Source organism: Erpetoichthys calabaricus, chromosome 8 (genome assembly GCF_900747795.2).
Source record: "Erpetoichthys calabaricus chromosome 8, fErpCal1.3, whole genome shotgun sequence".
NCBI lineage: Eukaryota > Metazoa > Chordata > Cladistia > Polypteriformes > Polypteridae > Erpetoichthys > Erpetoichthys calabaricus.
Genome location: NC_041401.2, coordinates 97,034,627 through 97,058,391, shown reverse-complemented (window position 1 = coordinate 97,058,391; position 23,765 = coordinate 97,034,627). Strand labels below are relative to the sequence as shown.

Genomic DNA, 23,765 nt, shown 5'->3' with positions numbered 1-23,765 from the left:
CGACCCGCGGGGGACAAAACTCATACTACCGACGCCGTTTTGGATGCGGGACGAAGGATTACAATCCAAAGAATAAACTGCTACCAATACATTTTCGCTTTAATTCTGATTATCACCGAGCTCTATCGATTTGTTTTGAAAATACATTGCATCCTTCGCTGTAATTAAAGCATAGTGGCTCCTGTACAGCTGGTTTGACTCAAGTAAAAGCTAAGTTTATGTGCGGGAAAACGGAGCGCGCGCTCTCGAAAGGAACGTGCCTGTCTCAGCATTCTCCGACTGACTAATTGCGGATATTGGGCTCGGGTACCAGTACTTCATTAGCAGTAGGTACGGTTTCGATATCTAGTTGCACCAGGTTAATGACTTCGGGTCACTGGAAGCGGTGTCGGTCACTTTTTTCTTTTTTGCGAAATTGTTAAAGGACTTGTGTAGAGATGTCTGATGTAGACCTCCATTCCCTTGTCCCGAGAGTACAAATTAAACGAAACTAGCTCATAACCCATTGGTATTGTAGGATTGTTCTCTTTTTAGGGGAGACTGCACAGATTTTGAAGACACCACGCCCTCATTGCTTCATAGTGTGTTCTCATTACGGCAGGGGCAGTTTTTGCTCTTTTGGTGTGTTTGAATTACTGATACTTGCTGGATAAGATGGTGCTTCTGCTTTAAAAGCACACCATCTAAGCCCTAAGGAGTGCTTTCAGTATTTTATTAACTTTTTTTTTTTTTTTTTTGCAGCTGACCACCTTATATTTTTCGTTTCCTGTGCTGTCTGCCACACTTTTTGCACCAGATGATCTTGAAAGAGGGCCAGTGTCCTGGATTAACTGCTGAAGTGATACAGGCTTTGAGGACTCAGAACATCCGAACTGGTAAAGGGAAAAGCAGAAACTGCGTAATCACGGAGCGGGTTAATTATAACAGTCAGATGTCCGTTAGCGCATCAGTTCAGGGCTAAAGTTCAAGTATTTGTTTTATACAGTATCTTTGAGGACACAAATTTAACGAAGTCATCGTCTCAAAGTGAGAGTGAATAAAATTGCACTGCAACTTCTAGAGCATGAGTATCTTCATTATTGCGCATAGCTGGCAGACAGCATATTATTACAATTAATAAATAGTAAATTTATGAGTTTATTTGATGCCATGGAGAAGGAAAACTACAGTAGTGTCTTGGGCACAGACATAGAAATTGTCATGTATCAGATAAGGAGCTTTTAAGATCTTCACTCCAAGCATCAATGACTGGTATTATTTAGGAGGCCCAACATGTATTCAATAATATTCATTCACCTGTCTTACAAAAACTTACTGAGAATGGGTAACAAAGAAGCTAAAGTGTTTTTCAGAACAATTACCACAGGGTAGAATTTCACCCTGAGCATTTCTTGTGACCTGATGTGTACATTAACAATCTAAATATTGGGGCAAAATGGCATGGTGGTTGACACCAATTTGAGGAAAGACATCTGATTAACTATGAGAATAAAAACCCATCTCTCTCTGTGTTTTTGTATTTTTGACCAAAGGACTAAGTGACATACAACTGGTTTGCATTGAGAGCATGATTTCATTTTCCTGAGTTAGACAGTGTAGAGGCAAGTGAGATAGTTAGAAGTGCAGTAGTTTCTGGTACATCATGTAAATTCAGAGTTGACTGTTTTGTTCTGTGCTAAATGTTCAAGAGAGCTGCTTTTAAGAATATCCAAATAATTATTTCTTTCTTTTGTAGTGGTCGACCTGGTGACAGCAGATGCAGAGGAGCTATCATGTAAATGTTCACTGTCATACAAGGTGGGATACCATGGCTGATTCATAAGTGTTTTTCAGAAAGATACAATACAATACAGTTTATTTTTGTATAGCCCAAAATCACACAGGAAGTGCCACAATGGGCTTTAACAGGCCCTGCCTCTTGACAGCCCCCCATCCTTGACTCTCTAAGAAGACAAGGAAAAACTCCCAAAAAAAACCTTGTAGGAAAAAATGGAAAGGCAGTTCAAAGAGAGACCCCTTTCCAGGTAGGTTGAGCGTGCAGTGGGTGTCAAAAAAAGGGGGTCAATACAGATATAATTAACAATAGATAAGCCACACATCCTGACACTCTTTTTTTTTTTTTCAGACTCTTGCTATTGTATATCTGCCACATGTTCAAGACTCTCAGGTACATAATTTGCCTGAAAAGTTTTAGTGTTTGAGCTAAGGTGCATGTTAAAGTGCAAAACACAGGAAGCTGTTCAGAGTAAGAGAGGCATCAGAATTTGTTCATTTTTTTTTCTTTTGACAGTTTCATATATTCAGTTAGTTTTAAACACTTTTAGCTTGTTAATCTTTGGATAGGTTTTAATATGTAATAAGGATAATTGATAAGGTCTAAAATTATATCATGAGATGCATACAAATTTTGATATCTATGGTTTTGAGGAAGAGTATATAGCACATTACAACTTATTTAGCAATATTTGTGTTAGAATACATGCCTGTAGTTTTCTCATTTCTGTACATAACATATCACTTGTTTAGTATACTACATATATATAATATGAGTGTGTGTTTTTTGTTCACCTTTTAGAAGTTAGGAGCACGTGCTGATGGAGCACATTGCCGCACCCACCACACGACAAACCAACTCAGGATCCCATATTAGGACCCAAGTGCAGCCATGCAATACCTCAGCACCACACTAGTTCAGATGGAATGGAACCAGTGTGAAGTGTTTATGGTGGCTGGAGTGCCAATTCTGTCACCAACCCCAAGGTTTATCCCTGCATGGTTGGAGGGCCTACAAGCAGGGCTGGATTCAGATTAATGTCATAACCTGCATTTGATCTGTCCTGGGTAAGGGCCATGCTCAAGGGCCCAATGAAATAGAGTCACTTTTGCTGTTTACTCATAATCTTCTGATTGCCAGTGCAGATCCCTAACCTCATAGCCACCACACCACCACTAAAAATTCTCCACCACTTCACCTATTAGCTTGACAGTAAATTCTGATCACATTAGGCATGCCATACTTTAAGCAAAACACATTTTTTAATGGCATAAATTGTGGAAACATTGTAAGGAAATTAATGTATAGATTTGCTATCCTGGAGTAGCTGGACTGCCTGTGCAACCTGAATCGGCTGCAGGTACCGCCTCATGCTACTGAAAAGGACATTAACACAATGCAAAACTAGATAAGAATCAGTCAGGAAGGATAGAAAGAGCAATTGTCTGTGGCCACCATTCCCATTTTAGTAGTTGCCTTGCTGATGCCTCTCCAGTGCACCTGTTGTCACTTTCATTTGCACCAAACCACATGAAGTTGATTTGCAAACACTTACGCTTCCTAACTGGACAGATTGATATCCCTGAAGCTTAGCTGACTTGGAGTTAGAATGTGATGATTAAGTGTGCATTTGTACAAAAGAATGTTTAAAAACTAGACCTGCACATATTCATGAATTATGTTTTTGTCTCTTCTCATCTCTTTTACTGTACAATAACCTTCCATTTTTTCCCCACCTATAAAATCGTTTATTTCTCCAGTCACAAACACAATTCACATATGAAGAAGGGTCTATGTTCTACTGTTCCTGTTTAAATGCAGTCTCTTTGGGAATTAGAAGACTCCTCTTTTACAGATTGTATTTCCTCTTTTAGAACACTCTCTCTTGCACAAGAAATATGTATAGAATTACTAATTAAGCACACTCATCCTAAGAAGTTCCAGGAGTAAAGCTTTCTCTTATGTTTCATTCTGACTACTGATTTGCTTTATACTGCAACAGAATGTTTCTGAATTGCAGTGCACATTTAGACTTTCATTAATCCTTTCACACAGGACAGACCTGTCTCAGTTAATAGATTTGAGAATGACTTTTCCCTGACATATATTAATGCATCTTGAATTACACCTATGAAACCTATTCATTTTGTATCTTGATAACTTGATTTACACTTTCATAATAAACTTGACTGTCAAATATAAGCCGTTACAATCACTGACTACTGTGCTGACTAGTAGTGTCTACTCTTTGCTTACATATTTATCAAAAATCCTACTGATATTTAATTTACAGCTTATGTTAGATAAGTTCTAAATATGTACAGTATATGAAAATTAACTTTTTATAAAGAAATATTTTCCAGCCCCCTCCCATCAATCAGTAAATATCCAAATGTTTGATTTTGTTCTTATTGCTGCAGATGTACTGTGTGAATCATACATTTTATTTATTTATTTATTTGTTTGTTTGTTTATTTATATTTGTATATTTGTTTAGACACTTGTGGCTATCAATCGTGTCCTACTTGCACAATATGCTTCATTTCCTATAAATGGAGCTGATCTTTATGATGAGTTACTGAGCTCCACTGCCATCCTATCTACTGGAAATGAGAGGTAAGGAAATATTTTTATGCACTTTAGTCAGAGTAGTGGTCAGTACTTTGAGCATGTGGTTAAGTCAGTGTATTTCCATTATACCATTATTATGTACTCGTGTATTCCTAGTAGAAAATAGGTTTCCACAAAATATGTATTCTTCAATGGAGAATACTACGCCTTTCTCTGGAAGAGTGTATTTTAAAAATCAAGTTATCCATTGACCCTTAGTTTTTGCCAAAGTATTATTTTACCTCTTCCTGAGTGTAAGGATTTAAACTGAATTGTTGTTTCTCTGTCATGTGGCTGGGAGTGAGGATAAGGAAGAAGTTTAATTTTCATTTTACCCTCTGGCCTGCATATTTTATTACTTCTAATTTTAAAGGGCATTTTCAGGTAGGTGGAAGGGCTGTGTGTGTGATATTTGCTATTTGCAGGTCTACACTAAATTGCATTTAGGGTGTAATGCTATACCAAAAGGAAAATGTATCACTGTAATTTCTTCCAGTTTAAACTAAATAAATGGTTTTAAGTCATTCTAGCAGAGCAAAGTTCATTCTTGTTTTTTTTTCCCTCCTCATTCCATAGTCTTGACAAGCTGTTAGATTCTGGCCTGTATACAGGCGAGGTGACAGAATTAATCGGATCACCAGGAAGTGGGAAAACACAGGTATTGAATCACAAATGAGAAATGATCCATTTGCAACATCAGTATTCATTACTCTTATGAGTATAGTAATGATTTAGTAATGGTCCAATTCAATTTATTATCAATTTACCTTAAACTAAAATTTAAAATATTACTGGTCTCGCTTGTGCAGAAACATGAAAACCAGCAGCAGTACATCGCAATGGTGCAGCAGAAACAAATTCTTAAACACAAATTATTAAACAAAGAAATAGCTGTAATAGGTAAATATATGCAGTACAACAGTGTGAAACATAATTTGTAACTTAGCTAGTCTAAATATACATACTATCTGTAGTGAGTCAGTTCATTGTTTTACTTTTTTATTTGCCTTGCCGTGATTTCAATAATCTAACATACCCCAATGAAGCAAGTTAGTTGTCCTCATCACTGTTGTCCTCAGTCATTCATTACTGTCCCTGCAGTGTTTACAAGATTCTTTATACACATTATTTGCTTCCACCTTGATTGGCCAAAATGTATATTTTAAAGAGGTGCATCATATCTCCGTGAGTATAGTAAAAGAGTGCAAATGCCCTGAAAATAAAAATAAAATGTAAGTGGTGCAACTGCTTCATAGGATATTCATTGCTATAGCTAATTAACACAAGGCACTTAACAATTTTTGAGAAATGAATAGTTACTTCTGTGGAAAGATCAATAATTTATTGTGAAAACAGTATGTTTTTGGTTTACATGCACGTGATGCCAAAGTATATTTATTATGTGGACCCATGAATTTTAAATGGATATTTACAAACATTTAAACTAAATATGTTAATTATTAACTCTTATTCAATTAACACATATTAAGAGTTTAAAACCTGAGGCTCTTTTTGAGTGAACTGAGACTATAAATCAAAGATAAGTTATTTTTTTATCTAAACATATCTTTTTCCCCTGCTTTATTCTAGGTCTGCCTTGGTGTGGCAGCAAATGTGGCATGTGAGTTAAAGAGAAATGTTGTCTATATCGATTCAACAGGAGGTCTGTCAGCCTCTCGCCTGTTGGAGATTGTGAAGTCTAAGGTGTCCACTGCAGAGCAGCAGGTTAGCATGACTCAGCTTTAACAAATGAGATCAAGCTGTTAAATATTCTTGAACTTGTTTCCTAGAGAGTCATATAGATAGATAGATATAAAATAGTTACACAAAATAACATTTTTCTATTTTAATATTAAAAGACCTTGCGTGGAATATGGAAAAAAATACTTTGTTTTTTTTCACAAACTTGGCAAATTCAAAGCAAAACAAAGTTTATTTACAAAATTAAGGTAAAAGCATTTTTTAAAAGGTTTTGAATGCTATTATAAAAAGGCACAAGTTATAAGTTTTGGTATATTGCGTTCTGAGATCAGTGTTCCCAGAAAACAGCATTGTCGAGTTCTCCAACTTCCATTCAGTATTAGAGTAATGTATGCATATTCAGTGCCTAATAAATTGTATTTACAGTTCATAAACATTCCCTAAATATTCCTTACACATTGCAGTACTATTACTATTGTCTAAAGTTTATAAAGACAAAAAAATTTTAAAATTACTCATTAATCTATCTATCTATCTATCTATCTATCTATCTATCTATCTATCTAATCATTGAGTTACTTTGTACATCATCACTGGTCATCATGGCAAATCAAGTTACAAAATTTTGTTATAATCTTGTGCCTAATTTCAGGAGATTTTTTTTGTATTTCTATTATATTAATTAACCAAGCAGTCCTTTCCACATAGACCTGAGTGCACTTTATACTCTCAAGGACATTACTTTCTATGCATGTATATGCTTCATTCCAGATGTAAGAGGACATTGTCTTATATTATAACTTGTTTTTATTATCTTATATGTACTGTATGTAATTACAAATGGCCCGTGGGCAAACAGCAACACTTTAGATCGTCACCCCTTTGTGCACCTACTTTTTTGATAGCTGTTCAACTGGTCTTGATTCAAAAGGCAACTACAAAGGTGCTTTCTGTAAGGAAAATTCTTTTTATGCAACAGCCCCGCCTTTGACATCAGTTCTGCATACTGGAAATGTGGTCAAATTAAGTTGTGTGCAAGTTGTTTATTTGAGGTCCTTTTTGAAATTCAAAAACAGAATATTTATGTGTAAAATACTAACATACTAATATAATTTTGTAAACAATTCCTAATAGATTCTATTAGATTTATTAGAGTAAATGCAAATATGTTGTACGTCTTGCATTATAATGCTCAAGGTGCAGACACTGTAGTCCGACATGTTTGGTTTTTACTTGTATAATATTTGCAAATATAGTGTCATATATCCTAAAACCTACTTTTCATTGTTTCAATTACAGTCTCATAATTATTTTTATAGTAAACTGGCAGGAAGTTTAAACTGTTTAAGGGCATCATTTCAAGAGAGAGAAGTGTCTATGAGAAGCCAAAACAGAGACTGATACTTAGGAATAAATAAGGAATAAGTAGCTGTAGCTGCCAACCTCTTATCCCACCACAACAAAAGATGTAGCAGAGATCTTGTTTATTAGTTGAGCTGAAATGCAGGTTTGTATCAGTAACGTTGAGTGTGGTGTCTTGTTTGCCAAGTTCAAAAGCAGCAGACCTATTGTTCTTGTGGATAAGCTTATGGCTAGAACTGGTTTGGATTCATTTGTCATTGTATAAACAAAACAAAAAAATATTGTCTAGCAGTTATGCATGACAAATTTGAAGAGCTTTATGAAACACTGAATGGCATAAGAGGAAAGGAATAAAACCAGAACAGCAAGCCACGAAAATAGAGATGACATTTAAAGAAGCTTTCTCATTGCAAATAATATGAACAATTATAACAAATATACGCATGACGCTGCAAAGAAGTAATGGAATGGTAAAATATGAATTCATAGAATTAACCTATTTTGTTTATTAATTATGTTATTTTTTAAATTGCATTCAGGAAGAGAACACTGTCACGTCTTACTTAATACTCTAAAATAATCAAAGACCTAATACAGAATATAAAGATTATTGAACCATGATGCAAAAATGTTACTTAATTTTATTTCAAAAAGACTTGTAGCAGCTTTAAAGAAACTAAGAAACTTCCAGATATAGACATGAAAGTAGTTTGATAGCAGGATACTTTTAAACCAAAAACTGCAAATATTACAATAAATAACATTTCCTTCATGGACAGCTAAACAGATAGCACAAAACATACATTAAATGACAATGTCTTTAAAAAAAATGGCAACAGCATCCACATTACTAACCGAGAATGATAAACCGGATGGACGCAGGGACATCCGGCAATGGGCCGTGGACGCAAAAGACGTACTGCGCAGGCGTCCCACAAATCCCCCCCCCCCCCCCCCCCCCGCAAGCAACGGGAGCCGGATGGAATGCAACCTAAAATAAGAAATGAGGCACCGCGCACAGAAAAGTCAGACCACAGAAAAAAAAGAGTCAGATGCCGGCGCTGTGCACGAAACCCATTGCACACGAAACGGGACAAACACAAAGAGGAGGATTCAACAAGCCCCTACCACACAAAAAAAAAAGAAGCCGCGAGCACCACACAAAACCCATTGGACACAAAACGGGACAGACTACGGACATAGCACACGAAACGTACACAAAAACGACGATTCAGACCCACGACCACACTAACATAAATAACAAATGACACACAAAGCCCCATTTCTAAATGAACCATCCCTATTAAACATACGTCATCTCAACACGTTCACACTATACAGCATAGGTGGATCTCATTACAATGTGGCACTATTAACCGTTCAACCGCAGAAAAGGCTCCATATTAACAGTGAGTGCAATCCTCCTTATTACTTATCCATATTTCTCACGCTGAAGAACAAACAAGTCATGAATTCATGATCACGGGTACAAAACGATACGGCTCGGATAACGGGACCAAACACAATTCACACTATGCAGCATAGGTGGATCTCATTACAATGAGGCACTATTAACCGTTCAACCACAGAAAAGGCTCCATATTAACAGTGAGTGCGATCCTCCTTATTACTTATCCATATATCTAACGCTGAAGAACAAACAAGTCATGAATTCACGATCACGGGTACAACATGAACGTAGACGCATGCAGCGCGCGTCTCACAGTGCTGCATCGATACAGGCACGGGTTCAAAACGAAACACCTCCCGTCTCAGACATACAGAAACGACAGCGAAGGGACAAAATAAATAAACGCAGACGTCTACACCGCGCATCTGGAATGCCGGAAAACAAGCAGGCAAGGCTCCAAAAAGAGAAAGCTCAACTGACCTACATACAAAAACGGGCAAGGCTCAATACAAACAATGCACGCCGTAAACTACAACGGGCTTCTCACACAGCACAGGCAAATCGATTACAGCTCCAAAACAACACGTCCCAAATACTGGACATACAACGACGCGCCTCTCAAATGGCACAAGCAAAACATACAGGTCACGGACATCAACAACAGACACCTGTTAAACGCTTTCGCCAGTTAGCTGACAACGCGTTCAATAATGAGTCCACTATTCAGGAAAATTCATTCGGATTAATGAATGTCATTTGCAATCATTGTCATTCACTTAACTTCCCTGAAGAAACAACTGGCAATACAAGTAATATATTTACACGTTGTTGTCAAAAGGATCAAATTAGACTGCCTCCTTTACATTCATATCCTGAATATCTACAGAAGCTTCTAACTAACGATGTACCTGAAAGTAAAAACTTTAGGAACTGCATTAGATCCTACAAATCGGTATCCACTATGAACATGAACAGTAGCAATGCACATGACATCCGTCTTTCAAAACTGTTAATTATTGATGAATGTACAATGGCATCCAGTCACTTACTCAACATTGCTTTCAAAAGATACAGTTAGTACAAAACATGCGATGTCCAGATCCAGATCATAACAATTGGTTATTACAACTGGGAGATGGTACACTCACCAATACAGATAGACTTCACCCAGATATTATTACAATTCCTCAAGCCTTTATCTGAGACAACTTAGTTACAGAGATATTTGGAACAGCAATCTCATTAGACCAAATGCCCCTTTTAACACAACGCACTATATTATGTCCAAAAAATATTAATGTGTAAAACATAAATACCCAAGTCATTGCATTACTTCCTGGAGAGACACAACTCTTTCTAAGCTCTGCCAAAGTTGACTCTGATCACGACAATGACCATCTTCATTGACCTTACAAGTTCTGACCTGGAATTACCTTTTACACTTAAACGGCGTTTACAAAGAAATTTCCCAATAAACCTTTACACTGTGCCACACACTTTATTGTTTGCTTTCTACAGTATATGCATCGTCTACACCTTCACACTATTCTACATCTCATTCATACATCACGCTGTTTGTCATTTCCCAACACCAGGGGTTGGCGAGTGAAGCGAGCAGGGGGCGGAGCCCCCTAGTTAACCATAAGGCCTATAAATATGTTACAGCAATTCCTATAAGGAAATTTAGAAATTTGAGAAGCACCTCAAGATGAGTATTGGTAATAACAAACAAAAATGTAAACATTTATTAGAATATTACAGCAGTTCGAGAATAGACAAGGAGGTGGTCAAGTGTATTAAAAGGGCAAACGAGGAAAAATATACAGTGAAGGAAAAAGCAGATACATACGGATATATTTTTTCTGACATTTTTACCCCTGTGGTAGCACTGATTGGTATACACAGAAGAATCCCAGTGAAAATTTGACGGGGCATTTGTAGAAAATATGACATGATATACTTTAAGTGTTTTAAATGGTGATGGAAGTACATCAGACAAATGCCACTGTTAACCCTAAAGTTAATTTAAAGGCACAGAAGGAAGTTAATTACGTTTTAAATAAATGTTAGGAAACATTTCTTAATGCAGAGAACTGTTAATACAAGGGGCAGGTTACCTACTCATGTAGCTAATATAATAGAGTTACCTTAACATAGTGAAATGACATTTTTGAGCAAATAAGGTGAGGAGAAATTAATGAGCAATTGACACTGTTCATCTGTTACTAAAGCGTGTTCTCACGTTATGGTACAACAGGTAATTCTCTTTCACTTCATTACATAACAGGATCAAGCCATGTCATGTGGCTTTACTGTCATACCATCCTTACACAGTATTACAGTATACAGTGGTACAAAGTAATATTCCCCAGGACTGCAGTGTAACATATACATAAACACAGCACAGCATATGTTCAAGACAAGTGAAAAACTCCACTATACTATAAATAAATAAAAGGTAGAGTAGATAGTAATAAATAATAACAACAACTAATAATAAAAACAACAGTAGTAACACATTGTACCATATATAAATAAACTGTTAGCAATAGATCAGGGGGCAGGAAGGCAACACAGAGTTCAAAATCCAGATAACCAAGGGTAGAAGCTGATGCAGAACCTGGCTGAACTGGTTCGGATGCTTCAGAATGGTGCTCCAGATGGAAAATGGATAAAGAGATCATGGGAGGAGTGGGAACGGTTCTCTACAACACTGTAGACTTTGCGGATATTGCGCTTAATGAAAATTTTTTTAATGGAGGGCAGAGAGATGTCAGTGGTCTTTTCTGCTGTATGCATTATCCATTTTAGGAACTTCTAGTCAGTGATTCTGCAGCTCCTAATCTAGACAATGATGCAGCTAGTCAGAACACTCTAGATAGTGGCCAAACATAAAGCTAGTCTTCAGTGAAGTGGCACAAGAATACAAAGATGAATGAACCATACTAGGGATACAGGGCACAAAGAAAACTTTTCGGCTCATAAACAATGTCCAGTAAACCTAAGGTAAATGGAGGAGTAAATCTACCAAGAAGGATGGATGTTAATTAAAAGTCCATATAGGTGTAAAACTGTGATGTGAATAAGACTTGTCCTAAATACTGTTTGACCCAACACCAAAACAGACACAGAGACTTTTTCCTCAGATCCAGCTCATTCTAACCCAACCTCTCCAAGTTTAAAAAAGTTAGAAAGAATGTCAAGGTTGTGTAATATCATTGCAGGTGTCATTTCTGCACTAGAGTGATTTAACACTAGAATTACCAGAGTCTACGAAAAAACTCATAGATCCAGCCTACCTTAAAACCGTTCTCACCTCTCCGCCAGTGTCTTTTGTCTTCTAAATGTGCCAATTAAGACGAGCAGCAAGCAGCCGGCTATTCCATCCCCCACTGTCGCAGAACGTTCACTAAGTTCTCCCAGCTCATGCCTTGATTGATTATCTGGGAGTGAACTGAACTGCTGGAGTTTTAGAGTGGAAATAATAGATTGTTATTTGGAACACATGAATTTCATGTGTGTTCCGTTTCTACAGTAATCTGTGTAAACACATTGTTAAAACAGGAACTTTTTCATATTTTAGTAATAAATGTTACAAAATGTAGGCATAAACTATAGATTGTGTGAAGCCTGATTTCCAAAGATCAATTAAACACTTTCACAAAAGATTCAAGAAAGGTACATCAGCTTTCGTGGCGTAGCGCTAAGATTTGCTGTCTCAGAACGCAGCAGGTTTGCCGTACCTCAGAGACCCGTGTTCGATTCCCCGCTGGGGCGAAAGTGGTATATTTTTTTTTCTTTTTAACCTCAAACGGACATAAAATTTATAAATTAGTATGCACTGTCGGTTAATGAGATCATTATATTTTCATGTGGGATGCTCCTTTTAAAATATTTTTTGACAACTGAGACTGCAATTAACATTAACAAGTGTCCTTATAACTGTTCTTATTTTTAGGTTCTGTAAGACGCACACTGTCAGACAGATCACTGAATAATGCATAGATAGACGTGAAAGGCAAGCAGGCAGTGAGAGTACATTCACATGTGAAAGGCACTAGATAAATGGATAGATAAGGAAGACACTTATATAATAGGTAGACAGAGAAGGCACTAGACAGATACATAACAGTATTAGCTATATAGTAGTTTTGTTTTATATATAATGTATATGTATTTTACAACTCGGAGAATTGTCAAAAACAAATACATTAAATCATATATCAATCAACACGCGCTGCAAGCGGGCAGTGAGAGTGGAGATAAAGACACTAGATAGAATGTATACAACAGGCAAAAATAGCGACCACTTGATAACAGTATTAGCTATAATGAATGAAAGCATGAATTATTCAAACAGAAATAACCACGATTGACATTTTAAAGTTAACGATTTACTTAAGGAAAAAAGAAAAAGAAAAACGCCCCAGCACACAGAAAGCAGACGCTTGCAGACAGGCAGGCAGAGCGGCGAAGGTTAAAAAGGAAAAAAAAAAAAAAAAAATCACTTTTTCCCCAGCGGGTAATCGAACTTGGGTCTGTGAGGCACGGCAAGCATGCTGCGTTTTAAGACAGCTAATCTTGGCGATACACCACGGAAGCTGTTATATCGTTCTTGAACCTTTTGTGAAAGTGTTTATTTGATCTTTGGAAATCAGGCTTCACGCATTCTATAGTTTATGCCTACATTTTGTAACATTTATTACTAAAATATGAAAAAGTTTCTGTTTTAACAATGTGTTTACACAGATTACTGTAGAAACGGAACACACATGAAATGCATGTGTTCCAAATAACGATCTATTATTTCCACTCTAAAACTCCAGCAGTTCAGTTCACGCCCAGATAATCAATCAAGGCATGAGCTGGGAGAACTTAGTGAACATTCTGCAACGGTGGGGGATGGAATAGCTGGCTGCTTGCTGCTCGTCTTAATCGGCACATTTAGAAGACAAAAGACGCTGGCGGAGAGGTGAGAACGGTTTTAAGGTGGGCCGGATCTGTGAGTTTTTTTCACAGACTCTGGTAATTCTAGTGTTAAGCTGATGAGTGTAGGAGTGAATTTTGCACAAAGCAAACTGCATTCTTCAAGCTAAAAGAATGTTTACAAAATATTTTATTACTAAAAACTATGTTTGCATTAATGCAATTTCCAATTGAAATCGCAAAAGCACACACTGTCTAAAACCTAAACATGTCCCTTGTGCAGCATCAAACCCATTTAGCTCTTACGTGCTTTATTCTCAAACACAAAAAATATATTCCTTTGCTTAACAGATCCATTCAAAGAAGCTTAATGTTTTAGATTTGAACTTGGTATCTGAGCTTTAATGACCTCCAGGCGATGTGAGAAGATGAAAGATACCCTAAGCATCTGAAGCTGAAATTACAGTATAAATCTTTATATTACACCCATAATTTAACTAACACTGGGAAATCTCAAGAGCAGATAGTCTTATTTTCTAAATGTTGATATGCATATATGAAATGTTATCAGACCATACTGTTGGTTATGTGACAATCTATAGCCTGTATTCAAATCATCATGTGCTTTTTGCTTATTTTTAGAATCTAGTAAAAATGTATTTATAATATTATTTGGATACTATTTTAAAGAGGTATTTCATCAGTCTGTCTTTTTTCTGCAGCTGGATGCTCTGCGTAGGATCTATGTCACAGAAGTTTTTGATATATTTTCCATGTTGAAGGTGCTTCAAACATTAAGAACTGGGGGTTTTCCAGAGGTGGGTGAAAATGTAAACAGATGTCAAGTTGTAAACCATCATTAAATAGTGGAATAAGCATATTTATATAAAGACAGTGGTGAGGTTTTGTAGTCATGGAAATTTAAGCAAAATATTCCCTCAGTTCTACTTTTAAGTTGTTCTTTTTGGTCATAAGACACTTCCACATATATATACAAAACAAAAACAATCACATTCAGTATTCTTTTCTGGACTATTGCTGTAAAATGTAAAATCCTATTTTTAAGGAGACATTTCTCATTTGTGTATAATAAGAAAATGACACAAGTGTTTGTTTATGAGAATAGTTTTTAATTATTTTATGCACTTTCATGTTTTTTTTCTTTATTCAAAGCTACATGGCTCCTATAAATGTTTTTTTTAGACTTCAAAGTTTTTTGCTGTGCTTTGAAAATATACTGTATATATTAATATATATTTATTAATCTATTTTTCTGAACTCAATAAATTCAGTTCAGTGTTATAGAGGCCAGATTGAGCAGAAATAAACTGTGAGACATGATGCCAGTTTTAATCTTACGGTATAAAGTTAAATACTGTAAATAAGCCAGTGAATGTACACAACAGCAGATCTAATTTACAAACAGCATTATTTTGCACCTCCATGTGAAACAAAATGAGCCACATACAGAAACCTCAGAGCCCTACTTCCGTTTTAGCTCAACAGTTGTTTCACTGACTATCAACAATAGTATCTTCCTTACCTCTAATTATTATACCAATATTACTGTACGGAAAGTTTTTCCCCAGCATGTAGTCTTTGATCTATTTACTTCGTAAACCTCACTTGTTTTCAGGGTTCAAAAAAGACTTAAATGTGTAATGCATACTTTTTTGTACCTGCCCTTTCCAGGACACGTTTGATGGGAATCACATCCTCGTTACTTATGAACTACTCACAGTAAATGAAATGGTATCTTTTGTGTTGCAGAGTCCCAGTGGCAGCAGCTCTCTGAAGGCAGTCATTGTAGATTCTGTGAGAGCTGTCCTCCTTCCTGTCATTGGTGGCAACCAGATAGAAGGTATGTAAAGATTGCATCTTTAAAGGGCAGAAGAAATGAAAATTTATTTTGCATTGCAATTAACAGAGAGATAGAGAGAGAGACCAAGCAGAAGAAGTAACTAAACACTTAGTTTACTATTACACTGTGCATTCTATGGTATAATTAACTATTTTTGTGATTAAAAATCTTTAAAAATATACATATTTACATACAGCTCATACAATCTGGAACGGATTAATTGTATTTACATACAATCTTATGGGGGAAATTATTTCGGGTCAAGACCAAGTCGGGTTGTGACCAGAGTTTTGGAACAAATTACGGTCGTGACCTGAGGTTCCACTGTACTCATTAGATTGTCTTATCTTCTTTAAACTGAGTAGAATATAAGGACTTACAGTACTCTCTAAATATGTGGGTTATATTTTTGTGGTCAATGATTTTATCTGTGGTGATAATTACTGTAATTGCGTTGCAGATTTCCTACTTATGGATTTGTTGAGCTAAAAGCTTATTATCCTTCTCTCTGTGTTCATGGTAATTATGTCACAATTTAAAGATGAGCTGTTTCATGTCTTTTGTTGTCAAGAGGTTAAATTCTGATTGTAAAACCTGTTTTTGCCTATAAAGTGTATCTTTTGGAGACTTGGCATATTCTTGATTTATTCTGGTAATTTTGCTGATTAACTATGACGTCTTCTTGGTTTCCGTTTTTTTTATGAAAAAAATATTAAATAAACTGACCTCTTAAAAAAAAAAAAAAATCCTTCAGAGTTTCCCATAGTATTACTTCAGTGACTGCTGTCTGTAAAGTTCTCATCTGCTAATGACAGGGGGTTAAAATGCCAGCTACGAAATTAGTGTGTAGGGCATAGTGATTCAAGCTGCAAGATCAGAGGGGTGTAATCGGAGGTAACAATAGCCATTGTACTTGTAAGGTTTCATAGAGGGCAATAAATTATTACCAATAAAGAAATAATTATTCTTGAGCAGCTATTATGTACTAGTGAGAAGAAGGAATATTCTGTTGGGTTTGATTTAAAAATCTACATGGGTTTGATAAGTTATGATACATTACAAATTGTGTGATTGTTTTTGTGATATTAGTTGTTATTGCAAATTTAGTTGAAGACCTATTCAGATATGAATTTAAAACACAATTAAAGTCTTAGGCCATTATAATTTCATGAGTGTTCATACTTGGAATAGATGCAAATACATTTCTATCATCCACATTAGGTATATAGATATTTATCAGAATTACTTTAGATTTAAATAAATTACCCATCACTAGAACATATCGCCCTTCAGGATCTGCTACTACAAATTGGATTGTTTTATGTATTAAGATTCCTACACCTCTAGTTTTCTTTGTATAGCTGGAGTGATTAGCAATGTTTATAGAAGCTAGAGACAACAAAATTCTGACTCAAAGTTTGAATGCCTATCAGTCAGCCTTGGTGTCACAATCACTCCTAACACTGGTGTTTGGTGTACTCCCAGAGTGACTTAAAGTGGAGATGGACAAATTGATTGCAGTTGCTTATACCACAGTACTAGTATGTATACTTATCTTGCTAAACTGGAAGAATCCCAGCCCACATGTTATAAGTCAGTGGGGTAACTGACATTCTATACTATTTGAAATTGGGGGGAAAAAAAATCTAATTCTCGTTTAGAGGATCTGTTCTTTTTGATTATTTTTTTTTAAATATGGCAAGATCAAGTTAATAACATTTTAGAATAACCACTTATATCAGGGAAAAGAACATTCTCCCTTCTTTGTTGATTTTATAGATTTACTCTTGCTGTTGGCTCTTTTTGTTGAATTCTGTTTTGTTAAGTTCCACTTGATTGTATGGAATGTTATCTACTTCGCTCTGTAAGTTAGACTTGATTGTATGGAATGTTATTTTCTTTGAATAAAATTTTTTTGAAAATATTTATTTTAAACCCATGATGAGCTTTTCATTATTTTTGTATATTTTTTGATTAAATTGTAAATCACTTTCCAAAAAATATTATTCTGCTGGTGCAACTAACAGAGGAAAATGAATTAATAAAGTTTTTTACAATATCTTTTCACTATTTTATTTATAAAAGCGTTTTTGCCAAATGACATGGTGGCGATGTAGTCGTTAGAATTACTTAACAAATCCCTTGAATGTGGCTCATATCTCTGCAGACTAACTGCCAATGTTTAGTTTGCATGTTTCCCCATGTCTACACTGGTTTGCTCTCAATACTTTTGTTTCTTCCTTATAACTAAGATATATGTGTTGGGCTAAATTTTATCTCTAAATTGGTTTGGTATGATTGAGTTAAAAAAGGCAGCATCTCCCTCTCACAAAAAAAAGATTGATAAAATATATGAAAATACTTCAATGTAGATTCATAACAGTTTTATATAACTAACCTGCATGTGGTTGGTCAGACAAGGAATGGTGCCAATACAAAGTTCATATCAGTAATCAGAAGAATTAAGAAGTACCACTCCAGGTAGGTTATTGTTTTAGGCACATTTTGTTTTGCTTTGAGTTTTATCTGGCTCACCTCAGCTTGTATCATGTTTATTTTGCCATATCTATATTACTAACCGAGAATGCTAAACCGGATGATGGACGCAGGCACATCCGGCCATGGGCCGTAGCTGCAAAAAGACGTACTGCGCAGGCGCAAAAAGAGTCCGCGAGAGGCAGATGAGGAGCCGCGAGAGGGGGACAAAAGAGGCCGCGAGAGGCGGATGAGGGGCCGCGAGAGGGGGACAAAAGAGGCCGCGAGAGGCGGATGAGGGGCCGCGAGAGGGGGACAAGACCACAGAAAAAAGGAGTGAGCACAGAAAAAAGACAAAAAAGGAGAAATGACGCGCAAGGAGCACCGAAAAAAGGAAAAGGCACATAAAAAAGTAGTCAAATGCAGGCAAAGCACAAAATACATTGCACACGAAACTAGACCCAAAAAAAAAAAAAAAAAAAAAGAGGCTCGCGCACAACAGCAAGGCAAATACCCCCCCCCCCCCGCCCCCCCCCCTACAGGCACCGGACAGGACACACACCAAGAGGGGGATTCAACAAGACACAGGAACACAAAAAGAAAGAAGACGCTCGCGCAACAACAATCCCCACCCCCCCCACACACACACACATCCATAAGAAGTGACACCCAAAGCCACATATTCTAAAGTGAACGTCAACACCTTCACACTAGACAGCATAGGTGGATCTCCTTACAATAAAGCACTATTAACCGTTCAACTGCAGAAAAGGAAACATATTAACAGTGACTGCGATCCTCCTTATTACTTATCCATATTTCGCATGCTGAGAAAGAAACAAGTCTTGAATACACGGTCACGGGTACAAAATGAAAAGGAAAGGATAACAGGAACAAACACACGAACACGAAAGAAACAACAAAATAGACGGCTATGCAGCATAGGTGGATCTCATTACAATAAGGCACTATTAACCGTTCAACCGCAGAAAAGGCTCCATATTAACAGTGAGTGCAATACTCCTTATTACTTATCCATATTTCTAAAAGAAAAAATGTCTCGACTCCAAAAACGCAAAGCTCAACTACAGCTTCTAACTAACGATGTACCTAAAAGTAAAAACTTTATGAACTGCATTAGATCCTACAATAGTTCATTTGCTTTTGCATCTAACGGAGTAAATATCAGGCCACCAAAAGGCAATGGCCCATACTGCTTTCGCATATGTGCACAAATACTGAATCGCATTGGAACAGTGCACCCTGAAACAAATCAACAACGCAAATATGCACAAATCTACATCCTAGATCCACATGACGCAAGCTATCAATCAAAGTGCTGCATCGCAACAGGCACGGATTCAAAACGAAACACCTCCCGTCTCAGACATACGTTAACGGCAAGGAAGGCTACAACAGGCTTTTCACACAGCACAGGCAAATCGATTACAGCTCCAAAACAACACGTCCCAAATACTACACATGCAACAACGCGCCTCTCAAACGGCACAAGCAAAATATACACCAGGAAAATTCATTCGGATTAATGAATGTCATTTGCAATCATTGTCATTCAGTTCACTTCCCTGAAGAAACAACTGGCAATACAAGTTATACATTTACACGTTGTTGTCAAAAGGGTCAAATTAGACTGCCTTCTTTACATTCATATACTGAATATCTACAAAAGCTTCTAACTAACTATGTACCTGAAAGTGAAATCTTTATCAACTGCATTAGATCCTACAAATCGGTATCCACTATGAACATTAACGGTGGCACTGCACGTGACATCCGTCTTGAAAAAATGTTAATTATTGATGAATGTACAATGGCATGAAGTCACTTACTCAACACCATTCATAAACTTCTACAAACGTTTATGAATAATAATATTCAATTTGGATGAAAGGTACTTTTATGAGGAGGAGATTTTAGACAGTGCTTAGCTATTCTTCCAGATGCCTTGCACTCAGCTATTGTTCAGTGCACCTTAAAATACGCAGACAATTGGCATTGCTTTCAAAAGATACAGTTAGTAAAAAAGATACGATGTCCAGAACCAAATCATAACAATTGCTTATTACAACTGAGAGATGGTACACTCACCAATACAGATGGACTTCAGCCACATATTATTACAATTCCTCAAGCCTTTATCTGCGACAACTTAGTTACAGAGAGATTTGGAACAGCAATCTCATTAGACCAAATGCCCCTTTTAACACAACGCACTATATTAGGTCCAAAAAATATTAATGTGCAAAACATAAATACCCAAATCATTCCATTACTTCCTGGAGAGACACAACTCTTTCTAAGCTCTGACAAACTTGACTCTGATCACAACAATAACCATCTTCATTGACCTTACAAGTTCTGACCTGGAATTACCTTTTACACTTAAACGGCGTGTACAAAGAAATTTTCAAATAAACCTTTACACTGTGCCACACGCTTTATTGTTTGCTTTCTATTTGCATCATCTACACCGTCACACTATTCTATATCTCATTCATACATCGTGCTCTTTGTCATTCCCAACACCAGGGGTTGGCGAGCGAAGCGAGCAGGGGGCGGAGCCCCCTAGTGGTTTCAGAAAAGCTAATTCAGTAGATGTCTAAAAAGTGTAAGTTTAACACAGGCATCTTGTTTCTAACCCTAGAATCCATTATGTAGTTTTTCAAAAATAATAATGAAAATGGTTTGTGAAATGCAGGAGTGATTTCTGTGTTTTAAGCACTGAGCATTGTCATCATGCTTTGCAGGATTGTCACTTATGATGCAGCTGGCAGGGGAGTTGCGAATGATTTCTCGAGACTTCTGTGTTGCTGTGCTGGTAAGTATTATTGATAATCATGTGTGCAATAGATACTGTATGCAGCATTCTATTAGTGTATTATGAAATCATAGAATGAAAAATGTCTAGACATTTTGTGTAATACCATTTATTCCTATGTGATAAAAGGCGGTACTTTATAAAAGTATCATTTTATGAACTACATAGATCTTAATAAATGTGTGGGTTTGCAGGAATGTGTATACTGGGATAGGAGTTCAGTAACGTAGACAATTACAGTTTTAGCCTAATTTTCACATTCTTGTATATTAGAATAATGTAATTGTCAGCTAGCTCATATAATTTATTTTACAGAATGCGTTTCAAGTCTCCTTGAATGAGAAAATAGAAGCCTTACAATGTCCATGTAATTTTACTGAATAAATAAAGAGGAAGTAAAATCTGTTGTGTTGTTTGATAATTGGGGTCAGATTTGTCTGGTTTTATGAAGTGGGGAGAGCTAGATCATTTTTATTTATTTCCTGATATGTCCAGTATGTCTTTACCTTTAAACATGACTGTATACTGTATGTGTTGAATTTTTTATGGAAAAAGAGAGATAAGTAATAGCAATTTTCAGGTGTAAAATAGTTGGTTAACATAAACAGTATACTGAAATTTAAATTATAGTGGTTCTGTAGCTATTGCCTTTTAAAACATTTAACATTGCAAGGTTGGGAGGATTACACCTTTTCTGTCTATATTGTTCAAAGGTGTCTGAAATGACCTTGTAACATCTTTTTGTCATCCTTTTAACATCTTTCTGTTAGGTGACAAATCATGTGATACGAGAGAGTAATGGAGCAGTGAAACCAGGATTGGGGCGCTCGTGGAGTCATGTTCCTCGCACACGCATTCTGCTACAGCATGTGAATAGTGAGATGACAACACAAAATGGATTGCGCCGGGCAACCCTATTGAAGTCATCCCGACAGGTAACTGTTGATGTAGTTTCAAAGTGGTGGTTTGTTTTTGAGGACCTTCAAATTAATGGTTTTGTTAATTAGTTGAATGTTGAAAGATTATGTGACCTGAAGTACTTTCTCCATATAACCTGCTTTCGTTTTCTTAGATAGGTGACATGGTGGCACCCTGGATAGTCTTGCTACCTCATGGATCTAGCATCCTGGGTTTGAACCCACACCTGGATATTGTCAATGTGGAATATGCATGCTCTTTCCCATGACTACATGGATTTTCCTCTCACAGTTCTTAAAGACAGTCTAGGTTGTTTGGTGATTCCAAACTTAGCCCCTTTGTGACTGAGGGTGTGTGCGCCAATGGGTCCTGCTATGGACTAATGCCCAGTCCAAGGCAGTTTTAACACCATATACACAGTATGCAGCCAGAATAAGCTCCGACCCCCATCAAACATGAATTGTATTTGGTCAATTTGAGAATGTTATGTTATCTTTAGAAGTAAAGAAACTGCATAGTCTCACTAAAAAAATGATCTTAACAGAGATATTTCTTTCAGCCATGTCAAATTTCAGAGGAGTTTTGCCTTGGATCTTGGAACCATCACAAAGTTGTTAAAGAAGCCAAAGAAGACAGCATTCCTGAAGAAGCTCATTAGGCAGAATGTTCTGCATTTGATTTTTTACCATCTCATGATGTGATAAAGTAAATATTTGTGAGTTAACATAAACATGACATAATACAGTCATGTACCTTCACCTTCTATGTACAATAACTGACTCCCTTTTGTGATCTATAGTATCATTGTCGTTGGCATATTTTTAAAAAATAATTCTAAAGTCACTGAATACCTGTTTTACTAACTCTGACTAGTAGTGCAAAGTAAATGGCACATGGCAGGATGCAAAGCGTTAGTTTGTTTTACCTGTAAACTTTTCTAGCCACTTTGTTAGTAAGTAATTCAGTTTGAGGAGATAGTATTATTCAAAACTGCAAAACAGTAAATGTTTTTTATATTGAAATTAATTAAAGTTTATTTTTTTTAACCAATGGCATGATGTTTTTAATTTTTGTTTGCCCTTTTACATATACAGTACCATCTTACAGTGATTTACAAAATAATTAACACAATTATTATAAGCAAGAACAATGTAATCAATATCTGTACAAAGTTGAATAAATGTTGATCAATATAGTTCAGTGCGCAAGCTTAACAGTCTTAACGGTGACATTATAGAATGCAAGGAAAATATTTCTCAAAAACAACTACAAAATGGTTTGTCTTATTTTTTTATATCAAAGCATTGAAATTAAAGAAATTTCTTGGATCAATTTAGACAGGATTTTCTGGTGAGTTGATGTTGTAAATCTGAAGACTAGTAAAGGCTAGTGTCAGAAGCTGTTTGGTGAATGGAGTGCTGGTATAAAGGATAAGCTGCATAAATAGGTATTGTATAGTGTTGAATTTCAGAACAAAGTAGGTGCATAGCAGAATCTTGAAGAGTATTCTGAAATGAACTGCTTTGATCAATTTTGTACACACCATATTAAGTTTGAAATTACAGTTTGTCTTTGCGTGCAAGTGTACATACACATGCTTTCTTTTGGTAGGGTGACATGTTGGCAGGGTAGTTTAATGGTGCCACAACCTCATATCTGTAGGGAGCTGTGTTCTGCTCATGGTAAGGGTCCCTTCTGTATACAGTTTGCAGGTTCTCTGCATGTCCACTTTTGTGCTCTTCTACAGTACTTCAGGGGTTTGCAAAATCGGTTTTGGAGATCTGCAGTGGCTGCAGGATTTTATTCCAAACAGATTTCTTAATGAGAAGTCAATTGCTGCCATTAACGCACTTACTGCTCGAGCAAAATTTTTAGGCTTCATTTTAGT

The 23,765-nt window shown here is 36.4% G+C and overlaps 1 protein-coding gene across 2 annotated transcripts; it reads left to right on the top strand.

Moving 5' to 3' along the window:
• Positions 1-33: 33 nt before the first annotated feature.
• Positions 34-22,927, top strand: rad51d (RAD51 paralog D). Of its 2 annotated transcripts, none has more exons than XM_051930796.1 (11): positions 34-330; positions 742-875; positions 1,736-1,797; positions 4,272-4,390; positions 4,961-5,042; positions 5,975-6,109; positions 14,507-14,614; positions 15,555-15,645; positions 20,889-20,959; positions 21,730-21,894; positions 22,437-22,927. In XM_051930796.1, the coding sequence occupies exons 2-11, from the start codon at positions 797-799 to the stop codon at positions 22,533-22,535; spliced, it is 1,011 nt and encodes a 336-aa protein (XP_051786756.1). In that variant the 5' UTR covers positions 34-330; positions 742-796; the 3' UTR covers positions 22,536-22,927. The 2 variants fall into 2 exon arrangements, with proteins under 2 accessions (XP_051786756.1, XP_028662951.1); XM_028807118.2 differs by having other exon boundaries at positions 35-330; positions 14,507-14,602.
• The last annotated feature ends 838 nt before the right edge of the window (positions 22,928-23,765 follow it).